General features: G+C 31.4%; 2 protein-coding genes across 4 annotated transcripts; both read left to right on the plus strand.

Annotated features, from left to right (window-relative positions):
- The first annotated feature begins 223 nt into the window (after positions 1 to 223).
- LOC128186201 (uncharacterized) lies at positions 224 to 5206 on the plus strand. The gene is made up of 4 exons (XM_052855986.1): positions 224 to 712; positions 1153 to 1404; positions 1599 to 1781; positions 3634 to 5206. The coding sequence occupies exons 1-4, from the start codon at positions 625 to 627 to the stop codon at positions 4062 to 4064; spliced, it is 954 nt and encodes a 317-aa protein (XP_052711946.1). The 5' UTR covers positions 224 to 624; the 3' UTR covers positions 4065 to 5206.
- A 160-nt stretch (positions 5207 to 5366) lies between these two features.
- Positions 5367 to 20034, plus strand: LOC128186196 (uncharacterized). Of its 3 annotated transcripts, none has more exons than XM_052855972.1 (15): positions 5367 to 5501; positions 6773 to 6819; positions 7671 to 7735; positions 12758 to 13112; positions 13682 to 13754; positions 13906 to 14054; positions 14196 to 14259; positions 14552 to 14633; positions 14737 to 14810; positions 15112 to 15142; positions 15364 to 15459; positions 15736 to 15930; positions 16216 to 16344; positions 16511 to 16684; positions 17596 to 20034. In XM_052855972.1, exons 2-15 carry the CDS (start codon positions 6791 to 6793, stop codon positions 17640 to 17642), a joined length of 1563 nt encoding a protein of 520 aa, XP_052711932.1. In that variant the 5' UTR covers positions 5367 to 5501; positions 6773 to 6790; the 3' UTR covers positions 17643 to 20034. The 3 variants fall into 3 exon arrangements, with proteins under 3 accessions (XP_052711932.1, XP_052711931.1, XP_052711933.1); XM_052855971.1 differs by lacking the exon at positions 5367 to 5501 and adding an exon at positions 6030 to 6078; XM_052855973.1 differs by lacking the exon at positions 5367 to 5501 and adding an exon at positions 6030 to 6078 and having other exon boundaries at positions 16216 to 16314.
- Positions 20035 to 21125: the final 1091 nt, after the last annotated feature.

A 21125-nucleotide genomic window follows, 5' to 3' on the forward strand; every position in this document is an offset into this window, starting at 1 on the left:
CTTGTGAAGTATTTGTATCCATTTATCTTCATTAACAAATAATTTTATTAATAAAAAAAAAAGATAAAAGGAATTTTGTGCTAATTTTAGTTGAAATTTTCTCTGAAAAATTCGTTTCTAGAATATGACGCTGACAAAAATGTTTATTAAAAGAAAGCTCGGTTTGCATTAAAATTTTTTGCTTTGAAATATGCTATGGGGATATTTCATAATGCTAATATTTGCCAATTATGTTTTGGTCAATCCTATAACGCTACTCGCTCTTGGTCACTTACTGAAATTGGGAATGGCTTTATTGAAACTAAATTAAGCAAATACGTACAAACATATAAATATTATCATTCATAACTCTGTCAATCAATACGAGGCAAAACAACACAGCGTCCTTGTTTACACCTTAAGGATGTTGTATCCACTTAAGATGTGGTTATAACGATTCAGTAGGGAGTATAAATGATGATTGCCGATAAATACAATCGTTATTCGAGCTAATTAAAACAGTGTGTTGCTGAAAATATTTGATAGTGAGAAAAATGGTTAACTGAAATACACATCTGAATGCCTAAAATTTTTTACCAATTGTGGGATAATGCTAGTTTTTGTGAAAGTTTCTGAATTCAGTTTATGACTCTTAATATGATGCTGTGCATAAGATATCGTAAGGAACAGAACAGGGAATGTTATGAACGACTTCCGCTACTGCCGAAACACGGTAATTATAAAGTATTATTTTGTTTTCAACAAAAATTTCAAAAGATTTCAAAAACATATTATGAACAGTTTGCAAATAAAATCTTATCTTTCCTATAGAATGTTAACAACGTGCCTAAAGTTTGTGACTTTTGAGAATTGTGTACTGTTCTTTTACATATTCTATAAAAAAGCATTGTTTTATTTTAAAGCATTGAGACTATTTGTAAGAGCAATAATCATTTGACTTATCATGTCCAAATAAGTTTATCTATGTATAATTTATAGTTTTAAAGAGATTTTGATTAAGATTGTTTAAAGACTATTTTTCTATAAATAAAAAAAAAGTATATACATGTTGTTATTTTACCCTATATCTCAATCTTGGCGACATCACATTATGTATGTAGATCAACGCAATAACAAATATGGTTTTCATTTTGTTGTTTCTTCTGTTTCAAGTAATACGGGTTCGTCAATATGGCAGCACAATCGCTTTAAGTGTGGAACACACTAACAGAAAATTCAACAAAGTAGTCTGGGAAAAGGATGGAACAAAACTTAAATCCAAGAAAAAGAAATTTGATATTGACCATGATCTACCACGATCGACAACCTTGATATTACATGACGTCACAGAAAAAGATAGCGCCATCTATCAATGTATTCTGAGATCTAAAAATGACGTAGAATGTAGTGATCTTACTTCAATAGGTAAATCATTTTTATGTTTAAATGAAATAAAACACACACTCATTGACGTTGATTGCCTTAATGTAAGAATATTCTTGTTTTTTCTTTCCATCATTAACGCATTAATAATTATACATATATTACGTCTGTTTATTCTAGTATTAATCTATTATACTAAACCAAAGGTGAAGTTTTTTCCATTTTCATTTCACTAGAGTTCAATACAATTAAATTGAACAAACAATTCAGCGAATCAAAGGCGGACGAAAAAAGAAAAGAATTTAAAGCCCGCCTTTTGCATCAGCCAACCATCAATCCCAGCAGTCGTCACCGGAATGTCGTCAAGTACAACGTCATAGTATCAAAACAAATACAAACAACGGATATAGTCAAGGAAGGTATAAAGCTAATCTTTGTTTGTCCATGTCGAATGTCCTAAACTATGACCTTTAAGTTAATATTGCATTTTCGATCATATGAGGGAGAGTTCTATATTTTTCTTGTCTGATCTAGTTTTACGTCCTAAACTTTGACATATTGATTCAATGACCCTCTTGAACTTAAAGTAATCATACTTTCTTCTTTGTTCTTGACTCATGTCCTGAACTTTTACACTCCGAATACAACTGTGAGTTACACTGTTATTTTGACCACAAAATACTCATATCATTAATGAATTTCCTGGGTCATACAGTGTTCACTTTGATTAATATAAAATGTCTCGTGTAAAATAAGTCGTCATTCACATTAATGCACGTTGCCAAATATTAGCGAGTTAATAGATCACAGACATTGTTTCGATCTTAAATTGAAATCATATGATAAAAACGATGATAAAATAACGAGTTTGTCATTGTTTAAACTTCTGAAACAAGGCGAGCTACTGACAAATAAGTTGATAAGACAAGATTTACAACAGTCTCGATTAAAGGCATTATCGTAAGTTCTATAACTTATGCAACGATCTTGTCAACAAATACAATCTCCCACTGGGTCGCATGCTTACTGACGTTTTTCATACAAATGGTTAGACCATAATTAATCACCTAACCTTTCCGTTTTTCCCGATTAAGACAAAGAGCACACGGCGGGTGCGACCGGTCAGCAGAGGATGCTCACTCCTCCTAGGCACCTGGTTCTACCTCCAATGTAATAGAGGTCCGTGTTTCTGTTAAAGTCTGTCCATATTTATTCAGCATATCTGGAAGATTTAAAAATATACACATATTTTTGAAAGAAGTACAATCGAAATAGGTGAAAGGAAATATGTCCAAATAATTTCATTTATACATTATAATTTAAATTCACAAGAACAAAAACAGATTTCTTACAAAGATTTATGAAAGAGAATGTTGATATCTTCTCTCCTTTCGGATGTCACTCGGAATACCTCGAACAGTTTTCAACGTTATCATTAAGGTCTTTTGCAATACAATATCTCTGTAGACATCACATTTTTTAACCTTTTTTGAAACCTGATAAGCTAGAGGGGCGTTAAAAAGTTTTGAACTTTTTCATACTCGTTTGGATTCTGAGCTATTTTTGATTATCGAATAACTAAACAAATGTTAATCGAAGTATCCTTGAACATAGTATAGGTCGTTTTTCATTCTTATTGTTAGGTTATTATTAATTGCCGAATTGTCTATGGATTCTACCGTTTTCCCGATTACGACAAAGAGTACACGGTGAGTGTAACCGGTCACCGGAGGATCCTCACTCCTCCAGGTCACTTGATCCTACCTCTAAAATTTATAGAGGTCCGTGTTTGCTCGTTCTGTTTTGTATTTTTTTTCCTTTGGACCACTGTGTCCTAATGCATTTCATTTGTAAAAAAAAAAGAAAAACTAATACAAATACACGTAAGAAAAAAAAGTTTTAAAAGTAGAAACGATTGTTATTAATATTGCTCACGTGGCTTATCCACAAAAAATATTGTTTAAGATTTTTGTAAGCACAGAAAATGAAGCAAAGGAAAACCATTGACTATCGCGACCATGATTACATTATAATAAAGGCATGTAATACGTCATTAAAAAGTGAACCTGTGTGGTTCATAAAGGGTTTTATAGGGATGGCATTTTTGATAAAGTCATTATTTTTCCTCTGATTTTACATACCTTAAAACTTTTCTACAGTTAAATTCAGAAAATAATAACTTATCAGAATGGAATCAAACGAAACAAATGCGATTTGAAGGCTAAATTAAAACAAAACATACTACATCTGGTTTTTTTTTAATATTATAAGGTCTTTTTGCCCGGACGACGGAAACGGACATTAGGCGGATCCTCCACTATGGCGTGTTACTAAGTGAGAACTCCCGTCTACACTGGCAGGCTCTGAGCGGTCACTCCGTGGTCAACAAGATATACCAAAGGTTCCACAATACCAACATCCGATCCAAAACATCACGGGAATACCAGAAAAGGTGCGCCGTTATAGACAGTCTACAGTGCACAGACAAACACGTGACTTTCATTTCTGGGGAGGTCGAGTATTCAACGCTTTGCTCATATCTGGAAAATGGTTGCATCACCAACAAACTAGAAGCTCTATTAGAGAGTAGAAATCTTGCGATCATTAAAAAGTATTTTCAGAAGAATGGATATATACCAAATGCTAATGAAAAATGTATTTGTGTACCTAAAAAGTACTTTGAAACAATCCAGACGGACTAAGATTGCAGAATCTGATTGCTATGTATGATAAGCTTTTGAATTTTGATTGCCACTTTTCATAAATATGATACACACCTTATACTAAAGTATATATGGGTCAATTTTGGTTATTGGTTCTTTATAACTTTAAAATCGTCATGACATAGTCTTCATGGTTTTAAGCGATATTCAGGTTACATTTATTCATGCTAATGCCGACTTAACCGTTATCCTGCTAATATAAGAACATGTGGATGTCGAAGTGGTGTGCGATTTTTTTGACCCTAGCAGTAAGATGATAAAATTATTTAGAGAAAATAATCCCGTTTGTAGACAGTTCGGAACATTAGCCAATAAAAATAAAGGTATTGTAATTATAATTAATTGAAAAAAGCTATGATCATATCTACAACGGTTGCAAAGAAATATTCATAACAAAACGCTTACACTTAAATGAAATCAATACAAAGAAAGCATACCAAGATTCTGTCCCATGCTTTCTCTATTTTGCTCTGAAAAGTTCGACTTGGTTAAAAACACGATTCTTACAAGAAATACATAAAAATCATTCTGAGATCTTTCATCAATTCGAAATTTCTCAATACACCCGGCACATTTTATAATAACAATTAGGTGCTTTTATGTCTGTTGCAATGCACAATTCTCCTACTCTTTTTTAAATCTTTGTATTATATATTGATTAGATTAATTTATGGCTCAGAGGAACAATCTCTTTTTTTTACATTTTGAAAGAAGTAATTAAAGCTTAAAAAATAATAAAAATACTAGCTCACAAAAATTAGAACTAATGATTTCCCTCTCATCTTTCTTTCTACATTTCTTTCTTTCTACTTTTCCCATCATCCTAATGACATTATGTATATAAGTAAGAATATAATATATAATGGAAAGAATGGTATAGAATGAATGTTCTGTAAACAATTTGATAAATAATGAAATTTGTTAATGAAGACTGATTTTATGTATTTCAGTGCATTAAAATGTATTTTTCTCCACCTTCATTGTATTTTATGACTTTGTCTTTCAAATATCATATAAATCTATATCACGTTTAAAAAATAAAACTCTTATGTCTACATAAAATGTCCATGGTATAGATATAAACTGAGGTTTGTCATACATATTTTATATTTATCTAATTTTGAATTAGATCAATGCGAGTTGTAAACAGTACAGTTAGTTATATAGCTGCTACAAAAATAAATATCTAAATTATAACAACACAAAATATATCGTTATATTAAAAAAAATTAATACGAGACAAATAAGTTGTAGTGATCGCAATTATCTTCCGTAGATTACCGTTACGTCACACTTTATTTATGTATTGACACCAGAGAAAGCCGGAAGACATTGAACCCTTTGAATGTGTTAAAGAAAGATCTTATTTATATCTTGCTGAACGTACACTTTTAATGGATGTTTAAGAAATAAAAGGTAAGTGTTTCTATACTTGTAACAACATAAAATGCGTATAATCGTAAATATTTAGACCTTTCAGTAATGTGGAAACCCCAATCGCTATTTTTATCTCAATTTTAAAAATATAAAACCTTTTAACCTTACTGAATGTATATTATGCTTTTATTAGCAATGTCTAGACACCGATAGATTCACGTAATATGAAGTTATATGAAGTGCGTTTAAGAGAAATGTTTGATAAGATACAAAACGATGTGTAATTTAAAATAGTCGTCAATGTGTTTATTATGTAGGGGGAGGGGTAATACATCAGTGAAACAAAAACAATTATTCACTTCTTCCTTGATCCTATTTCAACTGAGGCATGGATACTAATGAAACACAACTTTTCCTGTTCCTTATCCAATCAAAACCACTGGCATTAACTAATATTGTCAAATTTCTTAAACACAACACTTTGAAGAAATGAAAAAAACAGATTTATGTTTAGTAATTATTATTTATAGACGTATTGAAAATGAAACTGAAAAAAATGGAATTCCCCAACTACATATAAACAATAGACAATCTTTTCCCCCGGATGAAACATTATGTAAGTTGGTTAATTGATGAGATTTTTATATTGAAACCTATTAACACATTTTGACTTTTGATATCATTAATACGCATACGTCAGCGGCGGTGATCCCATACGTGCAAAAATAAATTATCTAACCTGGTTTGTTTCTGAAATTGTAATACCAACAACAGCTACAAATAAAATGTGATTGTATGGTCAACGGATAAGGCTTGGCGTACATAACAGACAGTTGACTCTCCCGTGTAGAGTCAGACGCTGCAGAGATGGCGCTTAAAATGAGTCAATTTTAACACAGAGACCATTTGATCTATCGTTTCATATCACGGCTAGATTGATTTAGTATACGAAGGTAGAGAACTCTTCTTCTCTACGGTTAAATAAATGCATTTATATTTGATAACTGTTTGGTAATCAAAGTAAACGTTCTCAGTAAATCTGTTAATTTAGTTCTTATTTTTTGCTTTCATTCCCCTTCTTTTTCTGTCAATAGTTTGTTTATCAAAACATTCTAATCTCACTTCTCACTGATTCCTTTTTAAATTTCACAAAAATAGTGTAAACATACAGTAGCATGCAGATTTTTTATGATAAGATATTTGTCATAATGTTTTGAACAGACCCCACCTCCCCCCCTCCCCTCAAAAAAAAAAATATAGGAAAAAATAAATAAAAGTTCAACTAATTTTACTATATTTTATCTATTCAGATAAAAGTTTACAAGAAAATGGACTTTACACTGTTAAACGTAATTTGGTAAGTACTTGATTAAAAAATGCCCATGTGTTAAATAATCATAAATCATAGTTTCAATAAATCTTATATGAAATATGTTTTGTTAAATGTGGTTGAAACATTGTGACAAACATTATGACTACCACGGAACACTAGGTTGATTATGTATATTGTATTAATTCTTGAAGTGATGGTGAAAGATAATTTATTAAGCATCCCAATGAAAATCAATAATTCTAAGTGTTTTCAATGTACCTTGTATTGTATAAACAACTACATAGCCGATATTACATTTAAAATACCTAAAATGAATATCTATGACATTATATTGGTGGTAATTACTGGCATCCTGGAGGTTTAAATGCTATTTGAATTGAAAAAATCATATTTTATTTTTGTTACATTAAACCAACCTTCAGTTGATGTGGGAGCAATATTCTTCTTTTTGTATTTTTTGTATAAAATGTTTTACTTGTGCATTTTAAATAACTTACAAACTTATGCATGTTTAGTGAAAGTCTTATATTTGTTGAAAGTAGGGAATTACCATTTCTTTACCGAAATGACTCGTGACAAACAAGATGAACTTATTCAATCTGTTCATTAATAATATAAGCAACATAGTGGAGCAGCATTTGATCGAAACTTAAGTTAAACACATATATAAACAATTATAAGACTCTGTCTTTGTTTACAAAACAAAGAATTTCAAACTCTGAATCTTAAACTTGAAGTTTCAAATTTTGAATGAGCATATAAGTTACCCATATTAAGCTATAAAAACATTTAAACATAATACGAAATTAAAGTTTTAGCTCAAATTGTGTCTAGGTCTAGGTCCTTAAAAAAAATGTCATGTTGATCTTTTTTAGGCTCCTAGTGCATTTGAGTATACGTATGGCACTTTACCATGTTGACCATTCTGTATTACGTCAAGGTAAGTCAAGGTATTGTGTAATAACACACAATATCTATACTAATATATTAAAATGATATACTCGAATTTTTAGGCTTTAAAGGCCGGTTCTGGGGTATAAATAGCAGCCAATCGGGGAAATGGAGGAAATTTCAATTTTCTTGCCACTCTTCACTTCAGGGGATATTTTTTCAAATTTATACAAATATCACCGATTACCACTTTAAGATAGTTGTTGTGTATACAAAGTTATGTATTCTGCATTTGAAAATACATATAATTTACTTCAAATGTATGTAATAAGGGAGACTTAATCATTTAAAATTCTGAAGTGACACTGATTTTCAAATTTGCCCATTTTGATTGACAGCAGAGGTTTGTTTACATTACACCGGAAGCTCTAATCTCCACAGACGCATTCAAAATGGTTGCTAATAAGATTATGTCTTAATCATCCTACCTCAGCAAAGAGAGAAAGAATTAAGTCCAATAAATCCATTTATTTGATAAATAAGGAACACATACATGTAAGTGTGTATGTGCATCCTGCCAAGTTCGGCTGTTATCTCCTGACCACTGCTCTAAGCACAGTTTACACGAACCTTTCAGTGACCAGATAAGAGTCCAGTGCAGATGTAATTTTCACAAAAACAACTTCCAATAAAAAGAAATTTTGAACAAAATTTTCTGATTTAAATAAAAATAATGTGTATAATTATATTGTTTTTAATTTAAAAAAAAATAACACAGCCACTGCCAACGATGTCCCATGTATGGGATATTTTTGGGGTTGGGAAACCAAACTCGCACCAAGTTGACAACACATAAAACACTAGTAGAATGTCCCTACGATGGCTTGCAACATTGGTAAACCTAGGGTCTAACTGAAGAACATTTAGTTTTCTCTCTCTATATCTTTCATCAAGAAAAACTCCTCTATGGAAAAGCATTGTCCAGAAAAACTTAAATTTTTCCTTATGGAACGAAGTATTTCTTCTGTCAGGTAATGCTGGTTCAGAAGGCCACCACATTTGTCTGTTTCTCCCGTCTGTTATGCAGGGTTTGCAAAAACAATGTTCACATTCATCACAGTTTTGACTTTGCGGGATACAGAATTTCCTCTCAAAGTCGTCAGCACGGATGTCCTCATTCCCAGTTGTATTTTCTTCACATATCATTTCTTCTAACTCCCATTCATTAAAATTGATGAATTGAATTATTGATTCCCTTTGATCAGAGTTCACCTTCAAAGTAATTATACTTGTGTCCTCATTTTCCTCCATTTTGTTACAAGAATGATGGCCAGATTTGGAGGGAAAGTTTTAGGGCATGGGGTACCAAAGGAGATTTCTCTACCATGGCATCATGTATGTGGCCATTTTTATAAGCATTAAATTCGTATTTTCTGTCCATCAAAGTTGTTATTAAATATTTACATGGAAATCTATTACAACATAATAACTATCACCATATTTTCCCCGCATCCACAAATATTTTGATCCCCACTGAGGGCCCACCCCGGGAGATGGGCTGATTAATAGAGTTATTGACATTTGGCGGGATGCAGGGAGTGCCTCCCCACTGTGAAAATATTTCAACTTCACATGATTCATTGTAACTGGTCCATTCCAGCCCCTAGACGCTTAAAGGGCAAACAAAAACTATAAAAGAAAACAATTAATTTTAGAAATAATATATGGATGCGCTATATAAAACAAGTATACTCAAAGTGGGAAAAATAAATAGTGAAACCATGTGCTGCTGTCTTTCATTTCAACACGTGTCTGTGCTATGCCGGTATCTATTTATAGCTTCACTCTGTAGTCTTATCAGTTGGGGGTGTGGCCTTCTCCCTAATATGCTTAATTGCCGTCCGTGTGGATATTCAACTAGGTCAGATCCGTACTGTCATTAGTTTTATATATTTTAAACATAATTGGCACTTGAAGATTACCAACGTGTTAATATTTTTCCTCAATCAAGCTTCAAGATTGATAATCAACGAAAATTCCTTTAAAAAATCCGGAAACATATGAATTTTTCGGATTTTACAATCTTGCGCATGCGCGGTACATTTACGCTAAAACACGGGAGGCTCTTTAGTTTTTGTTTCCACAATATCATGTTTGCATGGATAAACCCAGAAACGATATTACAAATAAGTGTAAATTTTCATTAAGAATTTGTCATATATATATTCTGTTCATCAAAGAAAATACAGGAGATAACCCTAACTCACTGCATTTTTTAAAATATGAAAAATCCCGATGGTTCCGAATGTCAACTCGAGTGAAAAACGTTGCCTGAGAAAGTGTTGAATTCTTCATCAATATGAATTATTTATTTAGATGAAAGGTATTTACAGCCTCAAAATGGTTTATTATGAATAATTTAGCTGTTATTTTCAATGCAGCTTCATCAATTTTCTCCAAAATCGTTTCGGAGCGATTCTGCAATATTTGCTACATTACGGGTATATATGGGAGGTATTTTAATTGTGGTATAGGCCTGTCCCGAGACACAGTTAGATTATTCTAACTAAGTAGAGTGTGGTGAAATTAATAGCATTATTGTAGGCTTAACGCTCATTTGTAAATGGCAACAATACGGTGTCGATGTATCTATTTGGTAAATGTCCGATATCACTTACAATTTCAACCCGTGCATGCATGGGTCAAATCCTAGTTAAGTATTAATTGTATCAATGTATCTCATGACACTTTAAAGGGACTTGGACACGATTTTAGATCAAAAAAATTATTTTAATTTTTTATGTCTAAAATGGTTTACATTGCATTTTAGATGATTGACCAAAATATTGCATGTTAAAGTCAAGTTACAAGTGAAATACAGAGGAAAGAATTGATTGTTTTGTAAACAAAGCTCGAGTCTTATAGTTGTTTACAAAAAAAATTAATGTAGAGAATTACCATTTCTTATACGAAGTGACATGTATAAAACAATTTAAACTAATTCAATATCTTCATAAATTTAATTTAAGAAGTATTTTATTCAAGTATATAGATACATTGAAATGGATTGAACAGCAGACATAATGCCTATTATATATCAACTTTGAATATGGACAGCTGAAGTTGTGTACATACGCGACTCGATACTGATACGTTATGATCGATATCGACATGAATATGGACAACTTTAGTTGTGTACAAGACGTTTAATATGGGCATACTCTAAAACCTGGCCTGGCTTGGCCCCATTTGCCTGGCCTGGCCTGGCCTCAAAGTTGGCCTGGCCTCACTTTTGGCCTCAAAATTGGCTTGGCCCCAAATTTTGGTCTGGCCTCAAAATTGGCCTGGCCTCAAATTTGGCCTCTGCAAAAGTTTTTGGCCTCAAAGTTATTCTTATATTTTCTTTACATATTTGATGATTTTTATTTGTTTTTTTTTATTGATTTACTTTCAATCCATATTAAACATCTAACTTGGTGGCTTTAGTGTCTTATAGTGAAAGTCTTTAAAAAATATTAGGTACAATTGAAAATATAGTACTAACAGTGTATATTTATGACAAAAGGTATGTCGAGTAATCCATTCTAATTGATTTTTATTCAGCCTGTTTGAAATTCTTAAGAACTTAGGAATGTGATTTTTACCCTGCCATTGCATGTTTTTGCAATGTATTTAGATCAAACTGCTCTCAGGATCAGACAAAATCTATGTAACTCATCTTTAACCAACGACCTGTTTGAGAAAAAAAATATTGGAAGAGGCCAATATTTGTTCTAACCAACACCAAATGTCGTAACATATTTTCCTTTGTTCAAATTCTGATAATGACAATTCCCCATTGTTTCCTAAATATACAAGCAACACATGCATTAACTCTACTCTAACCAGGAGGTGATGATTAATGACCCTCGCTGAGTCAAGGTATCTGAGGATGCAATATTGCAGTTATTCACAAATGCCATTAATTAAATTAGACCGTGTGAAATGTTAAATGTCAGGATAGGCAATGAATCTGACCCCAATGTAGCAGATTAGCGACAGAAAAGATTGATATTGAATTTCGGCTGGAAAATTTGGGCTTGATCGGTGTTGACAGGTAATGTAAACAAGCTGCAAATTTTAAAGTGCATTACACAGTGATAACAATTTAATGCTATGAACCAGTTTACAATGTTTTGGATATCAATCAGGTCTGTCTCTTAAAATGATGTTTAACTTTTAAATGAGAGGGGGAGGGGGGTGGCAACTCTTAGTTTTAAAGTTAATGGCTTTGGTATTGGCATAATCTATTCCTTAACAATAGTAAGAGCAGTGATGTACATGCATGCCTTAGGAATTGTCTGTGTGTTTAAACATGGATTAAAATTAATCAAATTTGAAAAATCGGTCACTTGTCGTATATATTTTTTCATATGATTATTCTTTAAACATCAAAAAAGCATTGAATTTTCAATTTCTAAAAGAAATCAATAAAAATTTAATCTAAATCTAAAAAAATGAGAAAAAGAAAAATTTTAAACTTTGAGGCCAAAAATGTTTGTAGAGGCCAAATTAGGGGCCAGGCCAAAATTTGAGGCCAGGCCAAAATTTGGAGCCAGGCCAATTTTGAGGCCAAAAATGAGGCTAGGCCAACTTTGAGGCCAGGCCAGGCCAATGGGGCCAAACCAGGCCAGGCCAGGTTTTAGAGTATGCCTTTAATATGGACGTTAAATATGGACAGGTGTAGTTGTGAACATATGCAATTAAGTTCTATGATATTGATATTAGAAATCGATATCGATACAATATCGTCGATATCATCGATTTCGATACTTTATTGTGTTTTGGACATAACTCAAATCTGCAGGTCCTTCTTTTTTCAAACGCGCTTGTCCGGAGAACTCGTTTTGCTTGCCATTGCTTCACGCTGGCGGTATGCGCTCGCTATTATGTTATTGACAAGCTGCTATCACTTAATAATTATTCAAACAATAGGAAAAATCTTATCATTATTTAAAGTGATATACATTATTTACCGAATAGATTTCTACTTTGATTCATAACAATTATTAATTTCTACTTGTTTCTTTAGGCTGTGATAAGAAAGTAAAGAAGAAGAAACTAAAGCACATTCGATATCATAGGTTCCCTAGAAAATACGTGTATATAACAACAAGAGTTAACAGGATTGCACGACCGAGAATCAAAGAATATATTTACAAATTATGTAGATATACGGAAAACGGATTATGTATTTACAGACGTCCACAAAACTGCTATTGTTTTGCTATTCCATTTACTTCTGACTCACGCGAGAACTCCTGGCGACCGGTAATTAGGCTAGGAACAACTCAATTAGATAACTCCACACCAATTGTAAGAAGTGAATCTCAAGAAAACAGAGAGCAACACATCGAAGATCTGTTACGCATAAGTAACATAACTGGGTACGTTACTCAAAGAAGGCTTCTTCCTACAGTTAGCAGATAGATATAGATATGCCAATCGTTTCCAGCCTTATCAATGATCGAGTTAACAAGTTTGAATGAAAACAAAATTATGTTATTATAACTTGAAAAGTCTTGATAATCTTGAGATCCCAAATTTAGTGAATCGTGTGTGCACCTCTTATATTCAAATTTACATCAGTCTTCAAACATAAAAATCCCATTTCTTTACAAAATTATATCTAATTCTCGAATAAAACATTGATCATCTATATTAGATCAATAAATATGCACAAAATGGTTCCAAAAGGTTTAACTCATTTTACAGTATTTATTTTAAAAAAGAATTTTGTCGAACAATATATATATATATATATATATATATATATATATATATATATATATATATATATATATATATATATCACTGTTGTATCAGTATGAGGCATCCGACAAACTTAACTATTTGCTCACACATTACGCGTTGCACTGCTTTATTGACTATGCAGTGGCATCTTTATGTAAATCTTAGAGTTATAGCGTTAAACTGATTATAATTTTTTTTTCAGTCAAGGGCATCAGTCTGAATACCCAATTGGCGGTTCCCTTTACATAGATAACAACAGGAGAGCAGAAAACCCAGTGATATTTTTTAACTTACATTAGTATTATCTAGCATATATCTAATGTTCACCACACGGCTCTAATATATTCGAAAAAAATCAACATTTGAATATCAAGCAAATACCTTTTAACACCTCTCCAATATATTCATGTAATTGTATATTCACAGGAAAATGAAGCATGTGGAGGACCACTTTCGGAACATTCTGTCCCACTTTCTGAATCAAACGTTTCAACTATACCAGGGTTTCCAAGTTTTCCGTCATCGGCATTTCCATCGCCGAATTCCAATTACATAAGTACTGAATTAAACAACAGGTTAATTCCAAAAAAAAATATCTTTACAATCACTTTGTATCGAAAAAAAGAAAAGAAAATATTTTGTACGCTATGAGCTTTCAGGTATTTTTTAAGGACATATTTTCATAATCATTTTAAGTTTTTTTGTCACACTAATAGTTTCTACATCCCATTCGAGGAAGTGACGCCCGCTATTTCAGGAGAGAATAGCAGAATGGTATCAGTGAGTTACATTTCGATTCTTACATACTTTTCTCATATAAACGTATATACGCTTACTTATATTAGGCAACACACCATGTTTGAATTTAAAATGGACTAGACATTAATAAGCAATGCTTTGCTGCTTTCTATGTCAACGTTATCGAATAACTCATAAGATTCATATTTTGAAAAGGGGGATAAAAACACTTATCTTATAAAATAAATTTTAGAAATGCCAATTACATGTAACTGCACAACAGACACATAAAATGGAAACTAAAACATCTTAATCATGTGCATCATTACAACAGGACGATGATTTAGGAACAAATCAGCAGACAGAGAAAACATCAGTACCAGCAACGATGGCTTTCAAATTGCATTCAAATCAAGGTATTTTTATGATTAGATATAATTGAAATTCATGCAAAATCATTTCATTGTAACCAAACGCTGATAACTAATAGTACTATTTCATTTTTATTCATTGACAAAGATAATGGAAACTCTTCCTACTGTCGTTTTTGCCATGGAAAACTAAGGAATGTTGGAGCTTCTGATGATACACCGGTAAATGATAATAATAAAGAGAGAGAGAGAGAGAGAGAGAGAGAGAGAGAGAGATCCAACTTATCATAAGTTGTTATTCCATAGAAAAACAACCCTCAAAATCAGTATCAAATAATGCATGCATTATTTAAATACCTTACTATAACTTTTAGTACACCATTTTAATAAAATGAAATTATTTTTTTTAGAATATATGTTGACGTTTAAATTATAGGCGGACTGAATTGTTAAAAAATGAATTAAAGTGATGGATAAAGAACCCAGTTTTCTTTATATTTACTGTAAAATAAACATATTACAGGAACAACAAAGAGTAGCAGGACCTAAAACTGGTGATAACAATTTTATTTCTTTTTGTAAAAAAAATATGGGATTCTTGAAGCACAAATAACGGTTGATCTACGAACAATGCTATTAACCTTAATCTGTCTTAAAAAAAACATCGAAATCATTACATGTAGCAAATGTTTGACAGATTTGGGTTTTAAAATAATATTATTTTTTACAGTTGTAAACAGACAAAAGTTGTATATTGAATTTTTATATTCTTAAGATAAAAAGAAGACTTCAGCACATAAGTTGGTAAATTCAGAGCCAGTGATCAGTATTAGGGAGCGGCGTTCTCAGAGTAAGAGGGCAAAAGGCACCGGTAAGATGACTTACGAGAAGTATTATGGTTTATAGGCTATTTATACATTAACATGAACTACTTAATTTTTCTTCTTTTTGACTTGAATCAAATTCCCTACGGGACATCAAGAGATTTCTATTGAAATTTGAATTCTCTTTTGAATTTTTTTTAAATTTTTGAATTTATTTGTAAATGAGTCTCTCTTTGTTTCCGTATAACATTTTGTTATACAGAGAAGTGTGTTCATTTTTCATGAATAAATGTCTGGACTTTTAGTTCTACTATTCATTATAGAAAAGACATCAGATTGTGATACAAATATGCAGGAGTGCACTACTGAGCTCTCAAACACTCAGACAGGCTCGGCTATGCAACTATCTGGTGTGGAGTCTTCTCGGGGTGATGAATTAACGAATGCAGAGGCACTAACATCCTTTCTTGCTGTAAATATTAAAGGAGAAAATCCTGCACATTTGAGACCTTTAATAGGTATTGTTTATTAGAAATAATTTTTATCATACTTTTGCATCATATTATAAAGAAACTTTTCCAACATTTAATAATCAATATAATTTACAAGTCTATCCCTAATCGTAAAAATATTAAATACGTTTTTATAATATATGTCATATAAATTTACTATTAATCTGAACGTTTCTTAATGAGTATTTATTAACTATCTAGGTAGAACGTATGTGGTGAAGGTACTCAATTAGGCACGATTTACAATAGGAAGCTTACTTTAAAATAGTATTATCATAATATTTCATTAAGAAAAGGAAAACAGCTCCACAAGAAACACGAAGTCAAAGTCAAACCCACCCACTTCAACGAAGGAGAAGCGCTTCAATGAAAAGGGGATTAAGGATGAAGGTAGTATGCCAAACCATGCACGACCTAACGGTATGATATAATATTTTTACAATAAAAAGTGAATCCTTCTTTTTTGGTAACTTACGCACTAAGAATATCAGATATCTTTTTAAAATTAACTTTAACAACAAAAAACAAAATATGTCCATGTTTTGGAGTCCTGTGATTACAATTCACTTTAACAAATTCTTTTTAGAAATGGAACCAGAAAATGTCGAAGGAAGGCGGGTGGTCTCATCTGAAAGACCAAATGTGGCTACGGAACGAAATTTAAATGCTCCTTCTGAAGAGAACACATTAGCAATTGCAGAGTTTGACAATATTGATCAAAGAATGACCGTAGATAGAAGAGTATCTAGATCTATATCAGGTATTTGTCATTTTTAATTTCTAAGCATCGAAAGGGATGTTTCACTTAATTTATAGCTCACCAGAGCCGAAAGCTCTAGTGAGTTTTTCTGATCACATTTTGTCCGGTGCCCCTCTGTCTGTCTGTCCGTCTGTCTGATTCAATACTTTTTACACTTTCAACTTCTCCAGGACCATTGAAATAATATTAACAAAACTTGGCTCAAGCATTATTGGGTAATGGGGATTTCTGTTGAAATGAATTAATTAAGAATATCCAGGGAAAATGTAAATCTTATTATGCAGCAATACTGCATAATGCCCAAATATTTTGTATAAGACTCACAAGATCTGATTTAATTATGGCTATTATTGTGCTGGTGAGCTCTGTGGCCCATGGGCCTCTTGTTTTTTTGTTTTTTTTTTTATAAAATGCAATTTCCATAAACAAAAATCAACATCATTATGTACTTTTGTTCTTTAAATTATTACGTTTGAAAAAAAAAATAAACAATTCAAATTGGATATTACTCGTGTTACTTATTGTCATATTAATTTGTGACCATCACAATCAAACTTTATCATCAAAGTTTCGGGTTTTTTTTATTATGACATTTTCCTGATTTTGACATTAACTTCGATCATGACATGCCAAATTTTGAGAATGACCATACGGCGGGTGCGACAGGTCAACAGGGGATGCTCATTCCTCCTGGTCACCTGATTCCACCTCAATCTTTAAAGAGGTCATGTTGCTCTGCTTTTAATTTGTATTTTGTTTTATGGATACTTGAGATGGTTGACAGTTTGTTATTGTCATTTTTCATTTATTCTAGATCTAGAATTAAACGAGAACAAGAAGTCATGTAAAGTTTAGTAAAAATAATAGTTATTTACAGAGAATACATTTTATTTGACCTATTTCTTTTGTAGATAACAATTCAAGTGATGTGATTCAAACGCTGGAAGACAAAGAATAAGTTTTTTTTATGAAACTTAAACCAATATGAAAATTAAAAGGCTGCCTTATTGTGTTTTCTATTGGAAACTCAACTGTTTTTTTTTTAGAAACTATTTAGGCCAACTGTTTTACTGTTTTCAAAGTCGACCGACCCAAATGTTAAGGAATTGGGGAGAAATTGTGTATGTCAGGTGAATGAATTTATCTAACCATCATATCACTTCGAGATTGCAGTATTTTTATAGAGATTTAAAAAAGTTTTTGAAGGATAAATAACATTTGATTCATTATCAATCATTTCAAATGTTAAATGCGACTGGGTGGTAGTGCAGTACCGATCAGACCCAACCAACAGAAAGTAAACCCAGGCTGACCTTGGGTTTACTTTCGGGATTTACTCTGGGTTTACTAGAGTGAACCCAGAGTAAACCCCAAGTCAACCAAGAGTAAACCAATCAGAAGTAGACCCCTGAGGCAGACGCTTCATGTGTAATTGGAATATGCAAGGGGAGGGAATTACAGGCAGTAAGATAAATAAATAAAAGGTAAACCCAAAGTCAACCCTGAGTGGACCCAAAATAAACCCAATCTTGACACAATCATTTTAAAAGTAAACCCGGAGTAAACCCAAGTAAACGCTAAAGGAAATCCAAGGTTTAACTGGTATTCTTTCTAGTGTTAAGTTGTGTCTGATCGGTATTGTAAAACTATCACTTTTATGAAGGTTTGCAAATTAAAAAAAAATTGTCATTTTTATTTCAACTTACTGGCTCAAAGTTATATGGAAAACGTCTTAAAAAGATCTGATAAATATAAGGTCTTAAAAACACTTGCGTTATAATGAGGTATCGAGACAATTTTTATCTTTCTAAAACAATCATTATATCAGTACTGATTTTATTAGAATTTGGTTGACCCTTAAATTTCAAAACACTTTAAACAAACTTGTTTTTTCTTAGCTACACTACTCCTCCAAAATATAGGCCTTGCAACATCTAAAATGTATTCGATATATCTATTTGAAAAAAAAAAAAAAAGGATAGTTTTTTATATTCATGAAATAACATTCAAATTGACATGATATTAATATACTTTAAGAATTTTGAGTAGTCAATCCAAGGAAGACCAATTCTTTAATAGGAGTTTATCTTTACGTTTTCTTCTCTTTGGACACAGAAATAGCTATTAGTGTATTCCTACTGATAAGTAAAACATAGTCAATAATAAATGTATTTGTCACTAGCTTCACATTTGTTTGGCCACTTTTTAGAGAATCTTCAATTAAAATACAAAAGCACAAGACCGAAGAACCTGAAATTTGGTTTTGATGTTTTAACGGAATTATACCTAATATATTGATTGTGATTTTTGTTTTACGTCCATGAAGATGTTTATGAGCTTGAACATGTTATCCTAGAGAGACTTGCCTCTTTTAAACAAGTTTCCTTAATACGCATAGTACAATTATATTTTTGGATTAGTGTACTGTCAGCCTTCAAATGCTAAGGTAATGTAAAAATTATTGAATATAGGCACACTTTATCAATTTTTGAGAAGCCTTTTTAACGAAAACAGAGTTCTATCATTTTATTGTTGACTCAATGTAATAACACAATTTTGTCCAATGATAAAGTAAATTAATGGATATATGTGCTAAAAAATAAACCAATCTAAGAAATAATAAAAAAATAGAATTCTTCTGGTCATGAAACAAAGAACTAAAACATGATATAAAAAATTAAGCAAGATAAACTGGAATACATGAAATGTATTCTACCTTTACACCAAACGTTAATAATAACCTTAAGTTATCGTCTGCACAAATGAAATAATATATATGTTTCTAAATTAATTTTTTTGTTATATCAATATGTACTTATTAATTATAACAGTGAAGAGACAACAATAAAGCCTATATGAATTGGCGGTGATAATGAGTATGGTATTAGTCGACAAATTGATGATAATTACAACATGTTTCGATATTTCAACAAGCAGTTTTGTTTGTCAAAAAAGAGGAGCAATACGGAGAAAACTGTTTTTATTTAAATTTTGACTGCTTTAAATACTTTGTATTCAATTTCTTCATCAGTTACATTGGTATCCAATTACGCCAACTAGATTCATAATCACTTCCACTTTAATTTTATATACTATTTCCAAAATTGTCATCAGCTGCTTATTGAAATGTGTTCTCTCATAGAATTAAGTCTCCCTGAATTAGATATTTTTATGACAAAGGAAAACGAAAAAGGTTTTTAAAAAATTATTTTGCGTAATGTGTTATATTTTGTTTTGCATTTCATTACTACTGTTAGTTTAGATCATCTGTAATACCAATGTTTGAACAATAAATTAGACACTTATTTTTCTATGTGAATTAGTTATAGTTTGTAACAATAAAATTTTGGAACACAATTTAAAATCTAGAGTTATCACTATTGTTAGTTCCCATTTTGTTTTTATCAAAATTGGAAGATTTAGATATCTTTGAGTTCAATTAACTGAATATGTATTTAAACATTCAAATCTTTTTATTTTTTATTTTTTGTAGATTTAATGTCGAAAAATCATAAAAAAAATCGTTAATAATAAATCAACACGTACAAATATACATACATTTAGTTGACCAAGGATAAACAGCATATGCCCTTTAATGGATATGTTTTTCAAAGGTAAAATTGCAAAAAAATTTTCAACACATATCATTTTCTTAAACATGTACTTCTAACTAAAAACAATGCAACATATGCTGAGCATTATTTTTAAGTTGATTGTAGACATGTGAAAAAAAATGAATCAAATAAATTTCTAAATAAGTTTAATCCATATGTTTAATCTTAGATATGTTCAGCATGTAAAATTTACGCAAAATGTTTACCGTTTGCAATTGTAGATGCTTTAACCAATTTAATACAGTAGTCCGGTAAATTTATACATATGTGGACCAAAAAAAGGATACATTTTTGAAGTGATTTGTTAATGCCAAAAACTGATCAGAACTATTGTTTTAAGATAAATAAGAGGTTTTTGTGTTGTTTTATCCCTTAATTAGGATCACAAGTTGAAGACTTGGCCTTTACATCTTTAAATCTTTAATATCATGAACAGTGGTCTTACGAGTCCACATGAAAAGCATTTTTATGAGAACATGGTTAAACTTTGCGCTTTTATGTTGTAGCTCAACATCGAGTACCATATTCTTTAATGTCATAAAACCTGAAAAAGTTCTGATCAGTAGACACAACATCTATTTTAAGGGCGGGAAAAATCCAGTCTATTCTTAGCTATAGCCTTCCTATATCAATCAAAGTACAATGAAGTTACACATATGAAAAAGAAACTTCAGTCAATTTAAAATAATGATTGCGAATGTTGACAGACATCCTATACCAGCCACATTATTATATATGTAGTTTTGGGGTCTTTATTTATTAGTTTAAAAAAATATATTTTTGAAAGTGTTGTTTCCAAAAAGCTACCTATTAAATATGCAAAGTTC

This window comes from Crassostrea angulata, chromosome 5 (genome assembly GCF_025612915.1).
Source record: "Crassostrea angulata isolate pt1a10 chromosome 5, ASM2561291v2, whole genome shotgun sequence".
NCBI lineage: Eukaryota > Metazoa > Mollusca > Bivalvia > Ostreida > Ostreidae > Magallana > Magallana angulata.

Excerpts from the sequence above, each read along its gene's own strand:
- LOC128186201 (XM_052855986.1), top strand. The coding sequence starts at position 625 with ATGACTCTTAATATGATGCTGTGCATAAGATATCGTAAGGAACAGAAC. Across the intron at positions 713-1,152 it reads TCCGCTACTGCCGAAACACG|TAATACGGGTTCGTCAATAT; the intron begins GTAATTATAAAG and ends TTCTGTTTCAAG. Across the intron at positions 1,782-3,633 it reads AACGGATATAGTCAAGGAAG|GTCTTTTTGCCCGGACGACG; the intron begins GTATAAAGCTAA and ends TAATATTATAAG.
- LOC128186196 (XM_052855971.1), top strand. Across the intron at positions 13,113-13,681 it reads CGCATAAGTAACATAACTGG|TCAAGGGCATCAGTCTGAAT; the intron begins GTACGTTACTCA and ends TTTTTTTTTCAG. Across the intron at positions 16,685-17,595 it reads AGTATCTAGATCTATATCAG|ATAACAATTCAAGTGATGTG; the intron begins GTATTTGTCATT and ends TTTCTTTTGTAG.